Source organism: Melanerpes formicivorus, unplaced genomic scaffold (assembly GCF_026170545.1).
Source record: "Melanerpes formicivorus ecotype bairdi unplaced genomic scaffold, bMelFor1.0.p_v2 SCAF_1, whole genome shotgun sequence".
In the NCBI taxonomy this organism is placed as follows: domain Eukaryota; kingdom Metazoa; phylum Chordata; class Aves; order Piciformes; family Picidae; genus Melanerpes; species Melanerpes formicivorus.
In genome coordinates this window covers 29,340,698-29,363,523 of record NW_027142353.1, presented here as the reverse complement: position 1 = coordinate 29,363,523, position 22,826 = coordinate 29,340,698, and the positions used below count along the sequence as shown (strand labels likewise).

The 22,826-nt window shown below is 45.3% G+C and overlaps 1 protein-coding gene and 1 non-coding gene across 4 annotated transcripts in view; one reads left to right on the top strand and one right to left on the bottom strand.

The window, feature by feature from the left end:
* Positions 1-1,164: 1,164 nt before the first annotated feature.
* LOC137445300 (U1 spliceosomal RNA) lies at positions 1,165-1,328 on the bottom strand. Its single transcript, XR_010988390.1, has one exon. It is a non-coding gene; the product is annotated as a U1 spliceosomal RNA (small nuclear RNA).
* A 1,703-nt stretch (positions 1,329-3,031) lies between these two features.
* Positions 3,032-22,826, top strand: part of NPAS2 (neuronal PAS domain protein 2) — a 134,170-nt gene continuing 114,375 nt past the window's right edge. The window contains exon 1 of one of the 3 annotated variants that reach the window (XM_068138457.1): positions 3,032-3,127. Coding sequence is in view for 2 of the 3 variants with exons in the window: in XM_068138446.1 (XP_067994547.1) it covers positions 5,181-5,527 (347 nt within the window). In the remaining variant the exon portion in view is untranslated. Of the gene's footprint in view, positions 3,128-4,906; positions 5,528-22,826 lie in introns of those variants that run through there. The other 2 variants (XM_068138446.1, XM_068138440.1) reach the window with 2 other exon arrangements.

The window sequence follows — 22,826 nt, the reverse complement described above, 5'->3', positions numbered from 1 at the left end:
CTCTCTCCTGAAATTTCTGCCAGAATTCGTTACAGAAGTGTGTTACCCTTAGAAGGAGTTCCATATATCTGTCCCTCATACTCCCATGATCATCACCCCCAGCCAGCCTGCCTGGAAAGCAACAAAGAGCTCCCAGCAGCCATGGCAGATATGACTCTTTTGAGAGCAGAAGCCACTAGATTTACCTGCCGTGTATTTGTCTTTGTTGTTCTCTTTCATTGTGGAAAACACAGAAACAAATGGCCCAAAGTCTAATGAGTAGTAGTCAAATTAATCCTTGTCCACCTCCTTCTTACTTGAAAACATAATAGTTTCATATTCGGTGCAGTTTGGTTTGATCTTTGAGAGTCCTTTATTCTTTCCCATCATGACCCCCCCTCCTGCAGTGCTGTCCCTGATTTTTGCACAAGTGTTGCCATTTATATTTGTTAAAAGATGCTTATTTGGGAGACCCCTTTTTAGTTCCACACAAACACTAATCCAAATGTAGGCCTTCCATTTAAATTGTGCTTTATTTCCCTGCAATGTGTGCTTGTGTCTTTGAAATTATGAAATCCCTGAATGGTTTGGGTTGGAAGGGACCTTAAAGAAACCTAGTTCCAACCCCTTGCCATGGGCAAGGACACCTTCCACTAGACCAGATAGCTGAAAGCCCCATCCAACCTGGCTTTGAGTGCTTCTAGGGAAGGAGCATCCACAACTTTTCTGGGCAACCTGTTCCAGTGTCTCACCACCCCCATAGTGAAGACATTTTCCCTAATATCTAATCTGTATCTACAATCTTTCAATTTTCATAGAATCATAGAATCCATAAGGTTGGAAAAGACCTCAGAAATCATCAAGTCCAACCTATTATCCAACACCTCATGACTAACTAAATCATGGCTTCAAGTGCCATATCCAATCCTTTCTTGAACACCTCCAGGGATGGTGACTCCACCACCTCCCTGGGCAGCACATTCCAATGTCATAGTATCATAGTATCATTCAGGGTTGGAATGGACCACAAGGATCATCCAGTTCCAACCCCCTGCCATGGGCAGGGACACCCCACACTAGATCAGGCTGGCCAGAGCCTCATCCAGCCTGCTCTTAAACACCTCCAGGGACGGGGCCTCGACCACCTCCCTGGACAACCCATTCCAGGGTTTCACCGCTCTCATGGTGAAGAACCTCCTAAAATAGTCCCCCACTACCACAAATTATGCAGTCGAGTTTCCCGCATTTGGGGAAATCGCAGGGGTCAGCACACCCGGAGTGCAAAGGATGAGCCTCGCCCTGGGAAAACCACCTGCCTGATCATGGTGTCTCCCCTGCCAGGTTAGTATGTCCAGTTACTCTTTCTGTGAAGAGCTTTCTCCTCACCTCAACCCTAAACTTCCCCTGGTGCATCTTGAGACCATTACTTCTCATTTTACCATTGAACTCCTTGATAAAAACTCTTCTCTAGGTTAAACAGTCCTCTAAATGTTAAAAGCATCGATATTGTACAGGTAATGCTTATTCTTCCAGGTCGTGATGGCCAGGCTCTATCTCTGGAGCCAAGCAATGTCTGAGGTAGCTCCTTTGTTGAGAGTTACATCACATTGTGGTGGCAGCACTGCATAATCCAAATCCCTGGTGGAAAGAGAAAGCAAGCCAGCAGAGTTAAACACAGTATGTCTGGGACAAACTTGCACCCAAACCCACGTGCCTCCCATGGGTTTGCCACAACAGAGCAGCGAGGTCCCAGGAGAGCTGCTGTCCTCTCCCGTTCCTCCCCTTCACCTTCCACCCTGGGAGGTACCTAGCTTGTGGTTCACAGCCCATTGACAACCCTGCTGTATCATTTCTGGACTGTGAAGGTTGTCCCAATTATACTAGTCAAAACATAAGATGCTGCAGCTTTGCATCACAGGCTCCTGGTGCCTGAACAGTTTACTTGATGATATTTCATGATTATAATTTATTTATTCATTTAATTGAATGCCAGCCCCCTGCCTTAAAGCTCTTACATGTGGCATCAGTGTAACCTTTTCATTAACTTACAAACCAAACGCAGTATTGACAGTACTGGGTTGTTTTCCATGTGTCACTGTATGGGGAGAATGTGCCTGTTTTAAATGGCTGGTGTTTCACAATGTGGGACTCAGGTATGTACTGTGAAAAGCCTGCCTCTCCCTCTGCCAATCTGCTGCTTGTTCCTGTAATTATAATTTACACTGGTAACCTAGGGAATTAAAAAACAAGCCTTAAGTAGCCTCACTTCTTCACTTGTGCAATGGGGTCCTTAGAAATTCACACGGAAAATATTAAGCAGGGTAGAGATGTGATTTTGTGCATACGCCCCTGTGTCTCTGATTGCCTTTCTCGACATGGTATTTTCCTCAAGGTACTTGATTTCACAGCTTTTGAAAGCCTAGGGTTGTTTGGGGGGCAGGGTTTTGGTAAGTTTTCAAAAGGACTGGAATATCAAATCATGTGGTGTATATAATCATGGGAAGTTCTTTTTCTCTAACCTTACAAGGCTTGAAGATTTTATGCTATGCTTCATTGTGCAACACAAGAAAAATACCTCAGGAACAGAAATGCCTTTTATTCCACTCCCCATGTATCTGATGCTTTATTCCCTCAGGCACTACTTGTTTGCCAAAGGATTGTTTAACCACTGTTTGACAATTTCCAAGTGGGAAAAAATGCTGGGTTTCATCCAAAGGAAGGGAGGAGCTTTTCAAAGTTTTGTATTTAATTTTGGTTAAAAGTAAACAACTTTACCCTTTCAACATTAGTCATGCCTGTTGTATAAAGAACAGTGTAAAAGTGCTCAGCAAGAGTGTAACATTTTTCCATACTTTGTAATTGTTAACATTTGGATTTGGGGTTGAACTGGATTGAATAAGTGGCTGGGTGTGGCATACGGGGGCTTCTGGGCATCACCGGACGACTGAGAGTAACTGGGAGTAAACGGGAGTAACACAGGGTGGCTGGTAAAACCCCTCCCCCACCCCCTCCTCCCTCCCCCCAACCCCCTCTGTAGGCAGAGGAGTCTCTCCTGGACGGTATTTTGCAAGGATTAACCTGACTTTCAAAATAAGGCAGAATGGCAAGGGAGGGAGTTTCGCCCACCACACGAACTCTGCTGGCACAGGTATGACCACATGCGCAGGCGCTTCTGGTGGGGACAGAACTTTCACCAGCTAAAAAAGGCTTTTTCCTCCCCAGGAAATCCCTTATCAGAACAAAAAATTGCAACAGTCATAAAAAGCAAATCCTGTATCCCAGGAGGAGTCTGCTTCTGTGGGTGGAAGAGGTGACTGCTCTAGGTGTTTCTCTGGCACAGCAATAGGGAGAGAGGGGGTGTTGGCCGAGTGAACCCAGTACTGCCAGCAAGCCCCGACTGCAGAGTTGGTGCGAGGTTTACAGCAGCCAGGGGGCAATAACCTGCAGGGCTCGGGAGAGGCGGGCAGGGCGGCCGGGCCCGGGAGAGAGAGGGACGTGGGAAGCCGTGGGGATACCAACGGGCTGCGCCATGCCGTGCTCCTGCTCCCCAACCACTTCTGCCCTCCTGGGAGAAGAAGGGCAGCCCCAGACTCCGCTCCCTGCCGCCGTCAGAAGTCGTCAGGAACACCTGGCGAAGTGAAAGGAGCACTCCGAATCAACAGCTCCTCCCAAACTCCAGCACACTTCCTTATCTCCCACTGGCCACTTTGCAGGAGTATTGGGGGGGAAAAGAAAAAAAGCACAGTGTGGAATAAGCAGGATGACCTACTTCACAAGAAGAAAAACAAGGGGAAGAAAAAAAAAAAAAAAAAAAAAAAAAAAAAAAAAAAAAAAAAAAAGGCAAGCTCACTCTGTCAAGGTTTTGCTCTAATTGCCGGCGCGGCGTTGCATAACCAAATCGGGAGCTCCTGCCTGTGCCCTGTGAGGCCGGCAATCTGCCGCAGGGCAGCGAGGTGCCGTGCCCCCCTCCGACTAGGCTCCTCCGGCGCCCGCCGCCGGCAGGAGCGTGGGTATGGGCAGGGCGCAGGGTCCCCACCGGGCGGTGCAGGGAGGGAGTCCCCAGCCCGACGAGCAGAGACGAGCCGAGCAGGGACCCTGCCGGGGTGCCTCGGGAGCTGGCGTCCAAGCAGCTGGGCGCAGCGCTGCCCGGGCGGGGACGGTGGCACCGTGGCCGGCTGGCGTGGCGGGGTCTCCCGGGGTCAAGCTATGGGGGTGGAGGGGGGAAGGGGGCGCCGGTGCAGCGAGGGGTTTCGCTATAGACACAAGCAAAGGCGGGTATGCCGGGGTTTGCCTGAAGCGCTGTAAATCCGTCCTTCTTGCGGGGCTGACTTTTTGGTAGAGGGGTTTTACTTGTACGGTTTTGGGGTTTCCCCCCCTGCTTCCCCTTTCGTTGTCTTTCCAGCTTCTCCTTTTCTTGGATTCTCGCCTGTCTCCTCCCACAGAACGAGAAGGGGGGGGGGGGAAAAAAGGTCACGTATGTTTGGAAAAATATGTAGGTCAGTGGAACATTCCCTGCACTTGTGCACGGGAAGCCGGGGCGGGAGAACTCCTCTGCAGCCCTCTCGCTACCCGTCCGCCCAGCCCGGCCTTCTCGGAGCCCACCGCGAGAAGGTGGGAGGCGAGAGCCGGGTTCCCTTTCCCCCGTCCCTGACCCATTTTGCTCACCGGCCTCGGGTTTGGGTGTCCGTCTTTCCCCTCACCCCCCTCTCTCCGATCTCTGCCGAGGAAGGCGAGAGAGCGGCTGAGGAAGGCGGCGCGGAGAAGCGCCGCGGCTGCTGCCAGCCGCCGGGGCCGCAGCTGCCCATGGGCGCGGGGCGCGGGGCGCTTTCTCCCAGAGCCGCCGGCTGAGGGCTCGGGGCGGCGGCCCGGTGGCGGGGGCAGGCGAGGGAGGGCGGCGGCGGCGGCGATGAAAGGCCGTCAGAGAGGATGCCCTCACCTCGCCCTCTGGGCTCCAACTTCACGGAGAACTATCGGCTCCACAGCCCCCGAGCCCGCCCTGCCTCTCCCGGCCGCGCGTCCAACTTAATGCCCCAGCAGGAGCCTCAGACAGCAGACCCTCCGGCCCCCGGCCTTCTTCTCTCCGCGCAGCAGCCTGGGCTCTCGACGGCCTCCCGCTGCCGGCGGAGCCCCTGGCCCCGGCGCGCGTGGGTCCCGCGGCGCCCGGGGTGGCGGCAGCGCGGTATGCGGCGGCCCCGCGCACCATGAGACACGGCACCGCCACCGGCACCAGTGGCAGGCAGGAGGCGGAAAGCATCCCCGGCTCCTCATCAGCGAAGAAGAGTTTACCGGCTCCCGAGGCCGGCCTCCTGCGCTGCTGGAGCAGCGGCGGCCGCTGCCGCAGCGGCACCGGCAGGCACCGGAAAAGCGGCGGCATCCAGCCCAGTGGCACAGGCACCGGCACCGCCGGCACCACCGGCACCGGCACTAGCGGCGGCTCCCGCGCCCAGGTGGCCACCGCGGACAGCAGCAGCAGCAGCAGCAGCAGCAGCGGCGGCGGCGGCAGCGGCTGGGGCTTTCCCGCCGCGCTCCCGCAGCACCGGCACCCCAGGTAACGCGTGGCCCTATGGCCTCGGCCCTCCCTCCGCCCAGCGGGCGCCCACCCGCGACATCCGTGCTGAGCAGCGCCCACGCGGGATTCCCGTCCACACGTGTCCCCCCGCGGCAGTGATCGGGGTCAGCTCCCCTCCGTCCCACGGCACCGCGGGGGCGGCGGACGTGCCCGGCGCTGCCGCTCCTCGGCCGCGGGAAAGTTTCTGCGTGGGGAGCGTGGCGTGTGTGTCCCGACCGGGCTGGAAGGGTGCTGGCAGGCTGGCCCTTCCCTTTGTGAAAATAAGTTGCCCCCAAACCTGTCCCCCTAGCCATCTCATTTTGGTGTGGTTGGGAGTTTCCTGACGTTGGGGTTTCATATAGACTGGACTGGAACAGGATCTGTTTGGTCAAGGAAAACTTCCAGTCAAGACCACTGGTGGTTTTGTATGGGTAAAGGCTCCCTCTGAGTGCCAGAGGTTGTGTAGGGTGCCGGGGCAGCCCCATTGCTGCTGCAGCTCCGCTCCGGGCTTCCACTTGTTTCTCTTAAGTGTTCAGAATGGGGGGGAAACGTGAAATCCATGGCCGAATGGTAGCACGGGGCTTCTTCCTGAAGGAGTTGTGTGGTGGTGTTTTCCAAGGTGGACACAAGCCTGATTTGTAAATTAATGAGCACACTCACTCAGAAACTTTCCTCCATACTCCTTAACTGTCTGCAGGATGGCAGTTTACTTTCACTCAAGTGACTCAGAAATAATTAGTGGTTACAAGCATTACAGCCATCAGAGGAACATGAATCTTTTCATGGTGCTCAATTCTCCAGAAAGGCTGTAGGGTTTGACTTTGGATGGGAATGGCTAACCTGACTGTTCATCTCAACAAGTGGTCACTGTGTCTCGAAGTTGAAAATTATCACTTCCTTACTCTGAATTTGTATCCCACTGTGGGTTTAGTTTGCTTGGTGATGCTAAGTAATTAGTGTTCACAGTTTCCAGACCTAGCCAGCTCATTCACTGATCTGTGTCTGATTCTGAGAACTGTCAGCTGGTGGAGGGCCCAATCCTGCAATAAGTTTCTCTAGAGGAATATGGACACGGAGTTGCTCCTCAGACATGGCTTGGAAGCAAGAGTATTTGGAGAACGTAATTGCCAAACTGTGCACTGTCTTAGTGAGCATGTGAAGATGAAGGTATTCCAGAACCAAGAATCCAACACCACGGTAATTCCTCAAACTGGTGGCACTCCTGTGCCCTGCTCCAGAGCCTGGAGACAGCAGACTTGCCAAAAATTGCGTTTTCTTCACACAAATAAAGGTGCCACCCTACATGTGTGCAGGATTGAACCTACAGAATCATGATTACTGCCCCATTTTCTATCTCAGAGCATGCAGGAGCACTTGAAGGAGTTGTTATTTATCCTCAGAAGCAATATTATCTGCAGTTAAAATTACCTACTGTTTTCCAGTACAGTACTCTGCTTTCAGGGACATCTATATTTTTTTAAGCTGAAACCTAGGCTGACATTTTTCCAGGTTGAGTGCCTGCTGAAGATGGATTCTCTTTGGGAAGTTTCAGATCAAACAGTTCAGCTATTTCTGAGAATGAGGTTAGAAGGATTTGTATTCTTTGGCCACGTATCTGATTAAGATGGTTTAGGTATACATCGTGTTGCATTAGGAGGCCTTCATCTTTCTTTTTCCGTGTATCTATATTTTTTTAGCTGTGTTGAGAAACACTTTCACTGAGACAGTTGAATTCTTGTGGGTTTGTGTTTTGGAGCAGGAAAGATATTTGGCTTGTGATGGGGCTGTGTCTTATGTTTAGCATATGAAAAACCTCCAGAATTTTTCTCAGTTATCATTTTGTCACAATGCTCAGGTCGCATACTCTCGATGGAGGGATGTTAAGAGCTTGACCTTAATGGTATCACTCACTGAACATGTTGTTAGCACAGAGCATGCTGAACATCTCAGTGTTGTTAGGAGCTGCCCATCTTCCAGGAAAGAACAAGAGACCTCCAGCTGGTGGGTGAAGGGCTAAGTGGACTTTCCCCTGCAGTTATTCTTCCCAGATGTTACTGCTATGGTGAGCACCATAAAGAGGGAGCATTGAAGACTATCCACTATGTCTTTGGTGACAGGGTGTGCCTGCTGATGTAGAGGCAGTGTGGAGAAGAAGGAGGAAACTATTTAATCCATAGGTGTGGAGCCAACAAATGGTGAGACTAGAATGGAAATGTAGTATTGGTCATGAAGGCATAGGGAATAGCAGGGACCTTGAGTTAAGTCAAAAGACTTGAAGACTTGATAGTGTCATAGGTGAAAATGCTTGGGAACAAGCTGCAGGGAACTGTAGGTAGATATGGAAAACCCAGACTAAGAGAAGGAATGGTGGGCAGAAAAAGTGATCAGAGACTTGTGGTGGACATGGACAGAAGATCTGAGCCTGGAAAACCAGTAGTTTCTCGTCTTTCAATGATTGTATTATGGTACTGCTTTTTTATTTTTCACACCGTCCACCTCGTGCTGCCTAGTGTGTTCTTCTGTCCCTGTTTCCATTTTTGCTCCTCTCCTCTGGTCTTCTCACAGAAATTGTTACTGTCTTGTTGCCATGAGGAGCAACTACTTTTTCCTTCAGTCATGGATCCTGACTAGAAGAGGAGCTATTTTCATCATGTAGCCTAAGCTCTGCAGTCATGCTGAGCCCATGTGTTTGTTCTCTTTATCCTGTATCTCACCATCAGGCAACATTCCAAAGAACAGGACCTGGCAGAGGAGCCAGTCTCAGGCCTCCACTGTGTTGTCTGCCCACCTTCTTCTATTGCTGGGTTTGCCGCAGACAGGGTAGTAATGCCCCAGTCAAAGTCCCACACTAGGTTTTTGTGCTGAGGACCTAAAAGGCTCAGTCCAATTGGTGAGTGCTGCTGTAGACTAGGGTGGGGGCTCCACATTTTAAACCGCAGGAAGAGCTTATAGCTCAGTATATGGACAGCACATCAAAACAGTGAAGCTCCATGGATAAAAATAGTATGTCATCATGTAACTGATGTATCATCATACATTTGTTGAAGGTAGGAAGAATAAGATGAACAACTCCTCTTTTTGACTTATAGCTCTGGCATTCTTTAAGGATAGGATGTTTTATACAGCAATCATTATAATTTAAATAATCTTTACAGCGTTCCAACATAACTTTTGAGCAATCAGATTACTTATGTCACTGTACAACAGATGATTGGCAAGTACCATACCACTGAAAAATGACAGTCAAATATGTATTTTATGTGTATTTGGTTGCTTGCTTTCTTTTTAAGCTGAATTTAAGTAACTTCCATTTGTATTTATAGCTTTGCTTCCAGGCTCTTAGGGCAGATGCACTTGAGTTTCAGATTTTGTAGAGGGATCATTACCTGCATAAAAAAAGTAACTTTCCCAGATTTGGCTTAGCTTTCTGTCGATCCTTGCTCTTATTAAAACTTACTCTCGAAAAATTAGGCTGAGGCCATGCAAATATTTGTATTTTAGGTAATTTATTTAATTTTGAAATAATCATCATCTGATAGACTGACTTGTTCTTTATGAAACTTGATTACTGAGGTTTGAAAAAGAAACACCATGCAATAGCATTTAAGCACAATGCATAGATAGTGGTGGATTTGTTTGTGTAGTGGTGCTTTTGGTATTTCACAATGTTTTGGGAGGGACTCTGTTGAGATCTGCTATGGACAACTGGCATGCATATATATACACACACACACCCCAGTATATTGCCAACTGAGTTCAGAAATCCAAGAGCTGGAGGGCAGGAAAGGCACGGGGGGTGAGGAGAGCCATGGTCATGTAGGCTTGTGCTCTGAGTAGGCATCAGTCTAACCAAAATGCATTCAGTGACACTTTGGTAAAACATTTCTGTCCCTTCATCCAAGGACCATGGATTAGTGCGTCTTGCATGTTGCCTGCCACACTTGGGAGCACCCCTAACACCAGTTTTAATCTTGCTCCAGTCTGAAAATTCACCTATGGTTTCAGAAAAATAAAGCTCTCACAGAAGTTAGGTTGCTGGTGAGCTTGGACCTTTGTGACTCTGAAATAGTACTGCCACATTCTTTATCTGGTAATTTGTCAGCACCTGCCTACTTTTTCTTGTCCTCTCCTTTGCCTGTAAGCTCTCTAATGCAAGCCATCTCTTTCTCATGTGTCTAGTGCAGCAAGTAGCATGCCCAGACCTCAAAGATACTCTAAAAATGACCATGTAAATGGTAGGAACTAGGAGATTGTCTCACCTTCTCCTGTTTGGGCACAAGTCTGTGTAAAACAGCTGGGTTTTTGCTGGCCTGATTATGACAGAAGGTGTTTTTCAGGTCTTTCACCACTCTTCTTGGGGATCTGTGCATAAAATAGAAGACTTCTAGCCAAGTGAAATGATGACACAGAAAAAAAATCTGAAGTACATTTATGTGCATTTGAGATTAGAATGGAAATTTGGAAGTTCAGGTGTGAAACCTCTTTGCCATTTCAAAACATGCAAGAAGTGCTAGCATGGCAGAGCATCATCTACTGGGATATTTCAGTTACCCTTTCTCTTTGAGTATCTTCATGTCAGATGAATGTAATGTGCACATCAGGTTGCAAGTCAATAGAAGAAAGTGTGTGTACAATCATAGAAATTCATTGCTACAGGTCACTGAAGATGCAGAAGCCTAGATAAAGTCTTCCATGGATAACTCATAAAAAAAAATCAATGCAGTGCTCAGATGTGAGTTTGATAAAAGAAGGGGAAAAAAAGACAGATAGAACTAATGGTGTTTAATAAATGATCATTTAATAAAGGATGGAAAATAATTACAACAAATGTCACTATTTCACAGTATAAATTATGGTGTGCCCTCATCTTCTCCATCATGCGTTGTTGATCTCCCCACCTCAAAGGTGTAGAGCAGCAAAGGAGGAGAAAGGCAGAAAAGGTGTTCAGAGGAGCAGAGCAGCTCCTGCTTGAGTGAAAATGCTGAGAAAGTGATGCAATGGAAGTCTTTAAAGTTATCCAAAGCATGGAGAAGGCATACTGGGAATGATTGTTTACAGCAACAGAAGCAGAGGGCAGTGGGTGAAGCAGGCAGTTATAGGGATGGAAACAAAAGGTGATGGTTCGTCACATAATGTGGTCAGGCTGTTGAGCTCCTCACCACAGGATGTGGATGCTGAGAGGTTACATCAGCTAATGAGGTGACTGGATGAGTTCATGGAAGAGAAATCCATCAAGGGCTATTAAATACAAAACCACTGCCTCTGGCTTAGGAAGTTTTGAGCTGCAAATTCTTGGAAGCTTGGTGAGTATCCTGAGGAAATGTCACTGTTGGTTTCCCTTGTTCTTGTACTCATCTCTAACTACCCTGATCTAGCCATGGCTGAGAGGTGGTTCTGAACCAGGTGGTCTTCTACTCTGTCTGCTCTGTGAAATGAAGTGGGCTAGTGTCTGACTACTGTAGGCTCCCAAGGCTAAGGGGCTCCTGGTGGCTTGCACCTTCACTGCTCAGGGCTGGTTCTGTTATAGCATGTCAGCTGTGGGAAGAGTTAGTTAGAAGAAGTTAGCTGAAATGCTCCAAAGCAGAGCCAGGGTGTGAGCTAGAACTTCAGCAGTGCTGCAAAAAGCAGAACACAGTGCTCAAGCTCGCTCCCTGGTGTCCTATTATTGAGCTGTACAGGCATAGAGAGGATAGACAGCCTTATCTTCTGGGTTCAAGTAGGTTCAGGAAGCAATTATATTCATGGAAGCAATCCCACCAAGAGGCATTGAATAGCAAGGTACAATCCCTGGCTGAAGAAGTCTCTGCTCAGAGACTGTAATATTGCTACATGGCTGCCCTGCTCACTAAGACTTCCCAAGCCATTGCTGCTGCCTGGTGTCAAGGAGAGGTTTTGGGTCAAGGTGGTCATCTTCCCTGACCTGGTATTGCTGTAGTTACAGTTTTAGCTGCCTGTGCAAGACTGGGCTTTGAAATTCTGAACTGAGAATGTGAGGAAGTGTTGGAAATTAATTTTCTTCAGATATCCACTGTACTTAAGCACTGGGTAAGACAATAGTGTTGCGTTGACGGCTGTTTACTAAATCAGACACAGTTTACTTAATCATCTGAAAGGCAGATTTTAAAGCTCTAGATTGCACATACCAGGTCTGTGCTAAACCAAAGGCTATATTGCTGTTCACTTAAGCAACGGCCAAAGCACAACACATTCAGATGCAGCCCATGCTGATGATACATGCTAGCTTTTATCAAAAAAACAGCAGCAATCCCAGACTCAGCAATGCCTACATTTCTAGATGCTAACTCATACAGAAACTCCAGTGCAGCACTTAATGGAGCTCACAACTGCCTAGCTGCATATTTTTGGGCTACCTTATGTAATAAAATGGCAGGCCCTTACACTGCCTGCGTGAGCAAGGTTGCATAAGCAGCCTGGGGAAAAAACTGGAGCTCCAAAAGCCTTCCTGAATCCTGCACATCTTGTTTGTTTTCAGTTAATGTTGTTTAATAAGTGATATTAGCCCATTCCCCCTCCCCCTAAGTTATCTCGGAGCAGTGATACAGATTTAATTTCTTGTACAGACATCACATTTTAGAGAAGTCATCAAACTTTTCAGTCAATTGAGCAGTCTGCTGTCTGGGTAGCCTCAAATTTTCAGTAACTGGCACAGAACTCACTTAAAAATAAAAACATATTAAAGACAAAACCTTGAACAAGGAAATCTATGCTTTTCATTCTCAGTTCTAATTTGATAACTGTTCTTGAAGTTCATCACTATGGTTTGTTCTATCTTGGGATAAACAATTTATTATTTCAGCAGCTGTATGTTTTGGGGTTTTTTTCCTCTTAAAAATAGACAATACAGTTCAATCATTGGGAAGAAAACAAGCATGAGAAAATCACAGTCAGCTTCAACAGGCTTACAGATGGCAATGAATTTCTTTAAGCAATAATAATGGATTTTGATTAGTTATTATCATTTTGTCACTGATGAGCAGACCAGACTGTTCTTCTCTCAGTTCGTTCTGTTAGGTGTGTCAAATTGTTAAGCTGAAGAGCATCTGTAATAAGGCAGCTCCCATTTGTAATCTCTAAATCAACAGGTGGATGTAACTGTGCAAAACCTGGGAATTACTGATTATCTGATTGAGTCAGTGACTGAGTGAATCTATCATTGAGCATGTCCTAGAATTACTGGTTTGGGATGCCTCTCATTAATGTCATGGAGAACTGACATCATCTTTCCCATGTTATGGGTAAGAATGGTATGCTTGCAAAATCTTGTCAGTAATACATATTATTACATTGTGCAACATGATAAGCTGGAGAAGAGATATTTTTTCTGCTATTCCTAGCTCTTTACTTATGATTCCTAGACTTTACTTATGATATTTTGTCTTTTTCAGGTTTTGACATTAAAAGCAGTAAAAAAATTTACATTGGAAATTTTGCATTAGACAATACCCACATTCCAATTATGCTTCCAGAGAGAGTTCCTTTAATTTATGACTTCTAAAGAGGAAAAGTGCCGTTTGATTTCTGCATGAGCCATTAAGGCTACTACATAGTTAGGCAGAGTCTTCATCTTGCTCATCAGACTGATTATTTTGAATTGGCTTTATCTTTGGTTAGCAAGCTGAGAGGAATATTTTACTCTCCAATCTACTTATCCTTCTTTTTGATATTTTAATGCAATATTTGGGAAAGGTACACTTTCACAGAAACAGCCTAATCAAGCAATATTTCTGTGAATCAAATGGGTGCATTTCCAAAAATTTCAACAACAGCAATTCTGAGTAAAAAAATTAATAGGTCATTCACATTCACTCTTGTGTTTATATTTTTTTTTTTTTCTGTAAGAAGAACTGAAGAATCTTGCTTGTTTTCTGAGATGTTACTGAACTCAATGAAAACTTTGCTGAAATAATTCTGAACCTTTGATTGTTTGTAAAGTGGCACAAGTCCATTTTTTAATCTTTTTTTCTTTTCCAGCACAAAGGACCTTATTGTTAGCTGATTCACATTGATGTTGCTCAGCTGGTTGTAGCAATTAATTTTATACTGCCTGGCTTCTAATATCCATATTCTTCAAAAATGTATCATCTTTCTTTGACAACAAAATATCTTGCTACATCTTGCTATTATTCAAGTATAAGAAACAAAGCTGCATTACCCACAAGCCCTATGAGGAGAGGCTGAGGGAGCTGGGGTTGCTTAGCCTGGAGAAGAGGAGACTCAGCGGTGATCTTATTGCTCTCTACAACTACCTTAGGGGAGGTTGTAGACAGGCAGAGGTTGGTCTCTTCTCCCAGGCAGCCAGCGCCAGAACAAGAGGACACAGTCTCAGGTTGAGCCAGGGGAGGTTTAGGCTGGAGGTTCGGAAGAAGTTCTACACAGAGAGAGTGACTGCCCATTGGAATGGACCGCCTGGGGAGGTGGTGGAGTCGCCATCATTGGAGGTGTTCAGGAGGAGATTTAGAATAGAATAGAATAGAATAGAATAGAATAGAATAGAATAGAATAGAATAGAATAGAATAGAATAGAATAGACCAGGTTGGAAGAGACCTTCAAGATCATCACGTCCAACCCATCAACCAATCCAACTCACCTAAACAACTAACCCATGGCACCAAGCACCCCATCAAGTTTCCTCCTGAACACCTCAATGATGGAGGGAGAAGAGACCAACATCCGCCTGTCTACAACCTCTCTTCAGGTAGTTGTAGAGAGCAATAAGGTCACCCCTGAGTCTCCCCCTCACCAGACTAAGAAACCCCAGCTCCCTCAGCCTCTCCTCATAGGGCTTGTGTTCCAAACCCCCCACCAACTTCGTTGCCCTTCTCTGGACTCGCTCTAGCAAGTCAACATCCTTCCTAAACTGAGGGGCCCAGAACTGGACACAGTACTCGAGGTGTGGCCTAACCAGTGCAGTGTACAGGGGAAGAATGACCTCCCTGCTCCTGTTGGCCACACTGTTCTTGATGCAGGCCAGGATACCATTGGCCCTCTTGGCTGCCTGGGCACACTGCAGGCTCATGTTCATCCTACCATCAACCAGCACCCCCAGGTCCCTCTCTACTTGGCCACTCTCCAGCCACTCTGACCCCAGCCTGTAGCTCTGCATGGGGTTGTTGTGGCCAATGTGCAGAACCCGGCACTTGGATGTGTTCCATCTCATGCCGTTGGATTCTGCCCATCTGTCCAGCCTGTCGAGGTCCCTCTGCAGAGCCTCTCCTACCCTCTAGCAGATCAACTCCTGCCCCCAGCTTGGTGTCGTCAGCAAATTTACTGATGATGGAATCAATGCCCTCATCCAGATCATCAATAAAGATGTTAAAGAGGATGGGGCCCAGCACTGATCCTTGGGGCACACCACTAGTGACTGGCCGCCAGCTGGATGTGGCACCATTCACCACCACTCTCTGGGCTCGGCCATCCAGCCAGTTCCTAACCCATCGCAGTGTGCTCCCGTCCAAGCCATGGGCTGACAGCTTGGCCAGGAGTTTGCTATGGGGGACGGTATCAAAGGCCTTGCTGAGGTCCAGGCAGACTACATCCACAGGCCTCCCCACATCCACCAGGCGGGTCACCTGATCATAGAAGGAGGTCAGGTTGGTCAGGCAGGACCTGCCCTTCCTAAATCCATGCTGGCTGGGCCTGATCCCTTGGCCATCCTTTAAGTGCTGTGTGATTGCACTCAAGATGACCTGTTCCATAATCTTGCCTGGCACTGAGGTCAGGCTGACAGGCCTATAATTCCCTGGCTCATCCAACTGGCCCTTCTTGTGGATGGGCACCACATTGGCCAGCTTCCAGTCTTCTGGGACCTCTCCAGTGAGCCAGGACTGATGAAAAATGATGAAGAGTGGCTTGGCCAGCTCATCTGCCAGCTCTCTCAGCACCGTAGGATGGATCCCATCTGGTCCCATGGATTTGTGGGGATCCAAGTGGCTGAGGAGATCTCCAACTATCTGCTCCTGGAACATAGGGAAACTATGCAGCTCCCTGGCTCCTTCTGCCAGCTCTGTAGGCCAGCTGTCTGGAAGACATTCTTTCCTGCTAGTAAAAATTGAGGCAAAGAAGGTGTTAAGTACCTCTGCCTTTACCTCACCCTTTGATACAACATTTCCCTCCATGTCAACCAAGGAGTGGAGGTTGTCCTTGCCCTTCCTCTTGCTATCAATGTATTTATAGCGTGTACTTGATGGGGTGCTTGGTTGCATGGTTTAGTTGTTTAGGTGGGTTGGATTAGTTGATAGGTTGGACACGATGATCTTGAAGGTCTCTTCCAACCTGGACTGGTCTATTCTATTCTATTCTATTCTATTCTATTCTATTCTATTCTATTCTATTCTATTCTATTCTATTCTATTCTATTCTATTCTATTTGGTACCTCTCTCACTGTCCTCATTTAGGCAAAACTCCCACTGAAATCAAGTAGAGTTTGGCTAACGAAGAATTACTGACTTCAGCTTCTGAAGGGTCTAAACTTTATCTACCACTTTTTTGGGTTTGATTTTTGTTGTTGTTGTTTGGTTTGGTTTCTTATGTTGATTTTTAAAAAATTATTATTATTTTACTTTGTATCTTAGCTTGTATTTTAACTGTACCCTCTCCTTATTTTAGATTTAGATTTTTGAATCTTCAGCTTCCTTCACTAGGAGCTTTTTTATTTTTACTTCAGCCAGGCTTTAGTACTTTCTACTTAGCACCTTGCCCTCTCCTCTTTTAAACTCTCCACTTATTGTCTAGCTCTCTCTTTCAGTTATCCTTCTGTTCTCACCTTCACTGACTACATCACTGTAAGAAGTTGATATACATCATGAATGTTTCAAGGAATTTCATTTAGCTTGCTGAGACCTCTACTACATACAGGTGCCTATATTCAGGTTCTTGCCTTAGGGAGAAGCAGCAGTTTGTAAGCTTGGTGATAGAGACAGAGATTTACTTGCACAATATTCACCTCTATAATCTTTCCTTCTGTGTAGGATCTTAGAAGTTCTTCTGAAGTATTCATGCAGGGTTTCAGCAGTAAATTGAGTTTTGGAGTGATTAAATAAATATTTGGCATAGTATAGTAGTCAAAAAAATACTTAAGGATTTTGAAGTCCATGTAAAGGGGTTTTGTTGAGGGTGACAAAATTGGAAATCTCCAAATAAATGGGTTTTATTAATAATTCTACTGTGCAATGTTATGAGCTCAGACCTCATATATAATGCTTTCTGTGCATCATTTTTGTGATCCGTAAACTAGGGCAGCTTTATAGAGTATTGTAGGCTACAATCAATTCTGGGTGTCATTCATAGCCAGGTATCTAAGGAGGATGTGAAGTGAGTGGCTCTGGGATGCTAAATATACCATTGGCAGAAAGAGGAGCCACAGAGAAGGCTTTTTGGGGCATTGATCCATCTTGGTGGTTAGGATACATTAGGCAGTATCTTGTCACTACAGGCACTTTGCTTCCAGCTGTGCAATGCCTGATGGCATTGGAGCTTTCCCCTTGATGTCCTGGCTCTTCTGGTGACACACACCTCTTAATTATTTGCATTTTTCAGATGGAAAGCATTTTGAAAGTCCAGGTACTGTTATTGTCTTGCATCTTTGATTGAAATTCAAGTTCTTTTCCAGAGGACCTACTTTGTTCTTGTGAAATAAATAGTAGGTATATGGATTCTTAATGTACAGTGTAGCATTTCAAACTAATGTCACCAGCTTACTGTTTCTTAGCATCTGTATCCCCGCAGATGTACTTCTTAAAGCACAAGGCAAAAAGCTAAACTTGCTTATTCTCCCTTAAATAAGCAAACACATTTTCTCTTACTGTAATAGTTACAGATAATTTTTCATGGTGTCCAATTGCCTGTTACTCTGGCAAACCCTAAAATGTACCAAAAACTACAGGCTATATAGAGAGAGTAATTCCAGTTACAAAGACATTTCTTCTTCTTTAATGCAATTTCTATTTGACTTTCTTGAAACTCTCCTCTTTCCAAAGAACAATTTAAACTATATCTGAACAATAGATTTATTGTTGTCGCCTGAATGAGAAATGTGATGATAGCTTTTCGGTTTCCATTAAAAATAGATTACTTTTCAGAGGACTGAAGGATAGAAGTTCAATTTTTAACTTTGAATTTCACATTTCCTTCACCTGGTCTATAATTTTTTTTTTTCCCTAAAGCTCTAATTGGCATTAGACTTGGCATATTTCTCTGCGTATTTTTTTCCCAGTGTGAAACTATTAGAAGGTCATTGCACTGGTTAATGAAAGAGGGCTGACATTCTTTGTAAGTTGCATTTAAATATCCTGCTATGCAAATTTGCCTTTTCATGAAAACAAGTTTAAAGAGACATCTTGAAAAATTTCCCTAGAAGCTTTGAAAAATGCAGGCTACATTCATTCAAAATCTGGATATCCAGTGGTGGGAGGTGATGACACATTTCAAATTTGCTGCTGTATAATTAGGAGGGGATTCCATGTAGGAGACGTGAGCATAAAAATTTGGTATGGCTCTTCACAGTGCTGCTAGTTTTGCAGCTGAATTCCTCAGTACTTTTCTTAGAGTGTATAATCAGTTACACTTGTGCTAATTTAATCAATTATTCTCGTGCACAAACAAACAAACACACACAAAACCCAGCTAATTTCAGACTGTCTTTGAAACATCATAACTAGAGATTACATTTACAATGAAAGAAATATAATTTTCAAGCCTTCAGAGTGAATTTTTAAATGACAAAGATATATTTGGGAACTATCATACTTTTGGGTACCAGCAGCTGTGTATCCTCATGCAAAACTAGATTTGGCTGAAAGACCAATTCATAAATATTGTATCTGAAGATTGCAGCAAGCTTCCATATTTGCAAGAGATAATGTAAAATGTGCAGCACTTTTTTCTTCACTCCGAGAGGTTTCAGCTTAAACAGCTCAGTCTCCCAAATCTGATGAATAATGGCAAACAAACAAAAGTATTCATAGCTTTGTGAATCATGAGGACTGGAGACCATTCTGTCTGTGGATGAGAAAAGGTCAGCCTGCTGTGGTCAGTCTGGACACCCTCCTGTTCACTGCCAAGCTGTGAAATGGCTGGGAGGCAGGAGATGTCAATAAATAACTTGACTTCTGAACTCTGTGACTTCCCATCTTACACTCTAGAAGCTTCCAGGCAAGCAAAAGACTGCTCCTAGCTTCATTGCTTGGAGAAACCAAGTGGGGGATGGAGGAACCTCTCATTTCTCAGCTAGAAAAATAATATTTTTTTCTAGACCTCTCTGCCTTGATCTTCTGTTTGGGGAAGTGAAGGCTGTAGTGGGGGAGGTAAGACTTATCTTTGATCTGATGGCTTCTTTCTTTCTGAGCTGCTCTTCAGGAAAAACTTTTCCCCCTTAGGGATGCAGCATTTTTATGAAAGAAGCTCTGAGAGCAGGAATACTGTGGAAGATCCTGAGCTTGCCTGACGTGCGCTTGACATTTTAGCGCAGATACAGCAAAGCAGCTTTATTCAGGTAAACACTTAGGCACATGCTATTCATTACACATTTGCTCAGAATTTTGTCTGAGTTTCTCTGCTGAATATGGAAAGACTGAAGCACATATTTAAAGGCTGAATGGGTCCCCTGTCTGACTCATATATAGCTCAGTGAAGATTGGTTGCATGGAAAGGGAGCAGTCATCGTGGGAGCAGGGCAGCTCAGAAGTGCTATGTGCTGTCTGAAAATCAGAGCTCGACAAAGGGGCCTTGTTCTTCTAGGAGGAAGCTTTTTACCTGTGTAGGTGTGGTAGTTTAAGGCTATGCCTTTAAATTTTTTCATAGATTTTGAACAGAAAGTGTTAGAGTGTAAATAAATCACTACTGGGTGTAAAAAGGAAAGTAATGATCATTCTAAACAATCCCATTGGCTATTGTTTACCATAAGATTTAGTTTGGAAAACAACCTCTCTCTCTTCTTCTTTCTTCAGCTCTGGCTAAGGCTTCTCCTGACTTTACTGACCTTGGCTGCACTGCTTTTGTTGTGACGGGTATTAACAACAATTTCTCTGGTCTCTTTTCTCTTGTCCCTTTTGTGTACAGGGGGGTAGGGAAGGAGGCAGGGAGTGGAGAAGCTCTTGCAGCTCCCCTGATCTTTGGCCAGGGGGGTTCTTGTGCTGTTTATTAATTGTAAGTACCTATGAATATTTAAAATACTGTGTATTTTGTACATATTCATTGCATTTCATTGTAGATTGCAGTTTTGCTTGGAAATACAGCTTCACTTGCTTCCAACTGAGTTGGTATGGCAAAATTTAGTGTTGGGGAGGAATTTCCAACCCACCACAGTATGGCCCCAAGAAGAGGAGGGAGCCTGGACTTCTTACTTTCACCTGTGCATTTGTTCTCCTGTTTCTCTTAATTTTGCATTAGTCTGCATAGGGCTTGGATGACCTGAAGTAGGTTTATAATCAAAGTTAGTTTGGTTGTTCTTCAGCTGCATGTTTGACAGTTTTCAAATGTACCCATCTGGTACCCCAAAAGAGGACAGTGTTCTTTTGCAGAATACTTTGGGCAAGCTGTATCTAAAGGCAGAGCTGTGTGCTGAGTCCTCTGAGGATTACTCTGACTGCATCAGCCCTGGAAGGTTTCTGAAAATTATGATTTGTGAACAATGAACACATACTCAAACCTTTTGGCTCTTTCTAGTTACTCTGTTCATGAAAAATGTTGGTTCACAGTTTTGCCTGAAAAACTTGAATTGATTCAGGCACTGTTGTAACCTTTTTTGCTTGTTTTGAGCATCTGAATTATGAATCTAGATTAATGTTTTGCAAGACAGAGAAGGAAAGTGAGAGGCACTTCAGAGTGAGCTCAGAAATGCTACTGCAGGAGGGTCATTTTGACAAGCTGAGTCTTGTCTGCTCTTAAAGGTCTTTGCTGACAACAGTACACATAAGGGCACAATGGTAACTTTCTCTAGCAGATATGTATTGAATGCAGTTACTTTTCTAGCAAAACTGAACTGTTTTCCTGAACAGAATGAGCTATCCAAGTGAAGAGATGTTTAGGGCAACTATGCAGATTTGGCACAAAGTTGTGTCCAATACAGGTTTCATGGAAGGTTTTTCCACATTCTTCACTGACAATGCCACTCAAAATTTGAAGTACAGACTACATCTAAATAGGATGCATATAATGGGATCCAAAACCTCATCTGATGAATAGGCTGAATTGTTGCATTTCTTCCTACACTTTGACCACGAGTGTGGCTACAGTGGAGATTGCATATTTTTCAGGGATTATAAGGTAGGAAGTGGCTCACTTCAGGCCAGCCTATTTTTCTGCATCTCAATCTGGAGTTAATAACTTTTTGGATGGTTCTCCCTAGTCTTATTTCCAAGCTAGTCTACAGGTTTCTTGTGGAGGAGTGTGTTTGATATGAACTCCTCACTCTGCCAGAGCATGATGCCTTGTGCAAGAAAATTGTCTTAAAGAACAAAGCCAGTAACTGGGGAGTCACAAGACATTTCTGGCAGGAATTCAGGCAGCACTGCCTCCATAGCATATTCTTCAATTTAAGACTGATTTTCCATTGCTTTATCAAATCTTACCCATTTTTGCTAAAGCCATAGTTGCAAGGGTGCTTTAATCCATGTAAGTCTCCATTGCTACAGCAAAGACTTACAATTCTGGACACTCCTTTCTGTTATTTCCCTTGTCCTGGTCCAGTGGGCCAGAGCAGGAGGCTGATCTTGCTGAAATATAGCCTTTTGTGTTTGTGTGGGTTAATTTTCAGCTGTGGTGTTTTTCTAATCTGATTCACTGTGCATCTGTACGAAGTGGGGGTGGGTGGGGTGTCTGAGGGGGGAAGATGGGTTTCCTTTGGAGCAGGTGTGCATTTAAGCCACTTTTACACAGTCCAATGAATGTTTTCCATGATATGCAGCAGCCAGGAGAAGTGGGGCTGGGGTTTATCCTCTGACAATCTGGCAATTGAAGAAATGGAGGCAAGGCTGAGACTGATTGAGGAAATTTGTAGAGGTAAGACAATGAGATAGTGCACTGGGGAGGAAAATGAACCCGCAGGAAAGGGAACATGGAGCATGGATGGAGTAAAAATGATGACCAGCAGAAGGAACATGGACAGTGGATGAGGAGCAAGGAAGATGATGAAATTTGAGCTGAAATCAATGGCAGTGGAAAGAAGGGGGAGGGATGGAAAAAAGGCCCCTAGTTGAGCTTGGTAAGAAGGGAGTGCTGTGGACAACTGGAAACCAGAGTGTCAGGAAGAGAAGAGATCCTGGAGGTGAACCTGGGAGAGGGAGATCAGGGTGGTAACATGAGTGCAGCGCAGTATGGAGGAAGAAGCTGTAGGAGAAAAAAAGATCTTTGGACAGAGTCTGAAAGTGGGATTGTAAAGCAGGGGATGACACTCAGTTTTGCTTGGGAAGTACCTGGAACTTGGAAGACCAAAAATAGAGAAGAGCATGTGTTCATCCTAAAGTGGGCTGGAGCGAGGAGTCTGAGGTACAGAAGGAGTTGTCAGGCTGAAGGCTAGAGGGACAGTCAGGGGTTGCTTGCTCACCCAAGCATCTGAGAGGAGAACCTGGTGCTGGCAAACTCAGGGCTTCTGTGCTGCCTTGAAGCCTAGGGTGAGAGCATCTCCCACTGCTCCCCTTTGTCTCAACCTACACTGGGAACCTATGACCACTCCAGCTGCCACAGCTTGTTAGCTGATGTGACTGGAAGGCTGATGATATTTTGGCAGTGGCACAACAATGCCAAGTAATTAGATTTTCTGGGTTTTTTTGAAGATCTAGCAAAGTCATACACTCACAGAAACTGTATTACATGCTAACCACTATGGATGCAAGGTTCAACACTCAAAAATTAAGAAATAGTAGAATTAAGTCTGCCTGTGTAGTTTTAATTTATTCACTTCCTGCATATTCATTATGATTCAGTACTTAATGATTTAATAATCACACTATGATAAAATAGTTTTTTGGTTTGTTGTTGCTGGTCATTTTAAGTTAGATTATTCACTGGCAGCTCCCAATCAATTCTCTGAATCACTGCACAACTGCTGGTGTGAGCTGAGTGAACAGGGGAAGGATGTGGCTGCTTCAGTGCCAGCATTGCCATCATAGCATGACCCAAACCAGTTCTCCAGTGGTAACTTTCATCTTCATGCGGTAAGATAATGACTTCAGTTTTATTAAATGCTGGCAAATCCTGGCAGATTTTAAAATATTCTTTTTGCAAAGAGCCTACTGATCTGCAAAGCAAGGACTAACATTTCCTGAGAAGATATCGTCTCT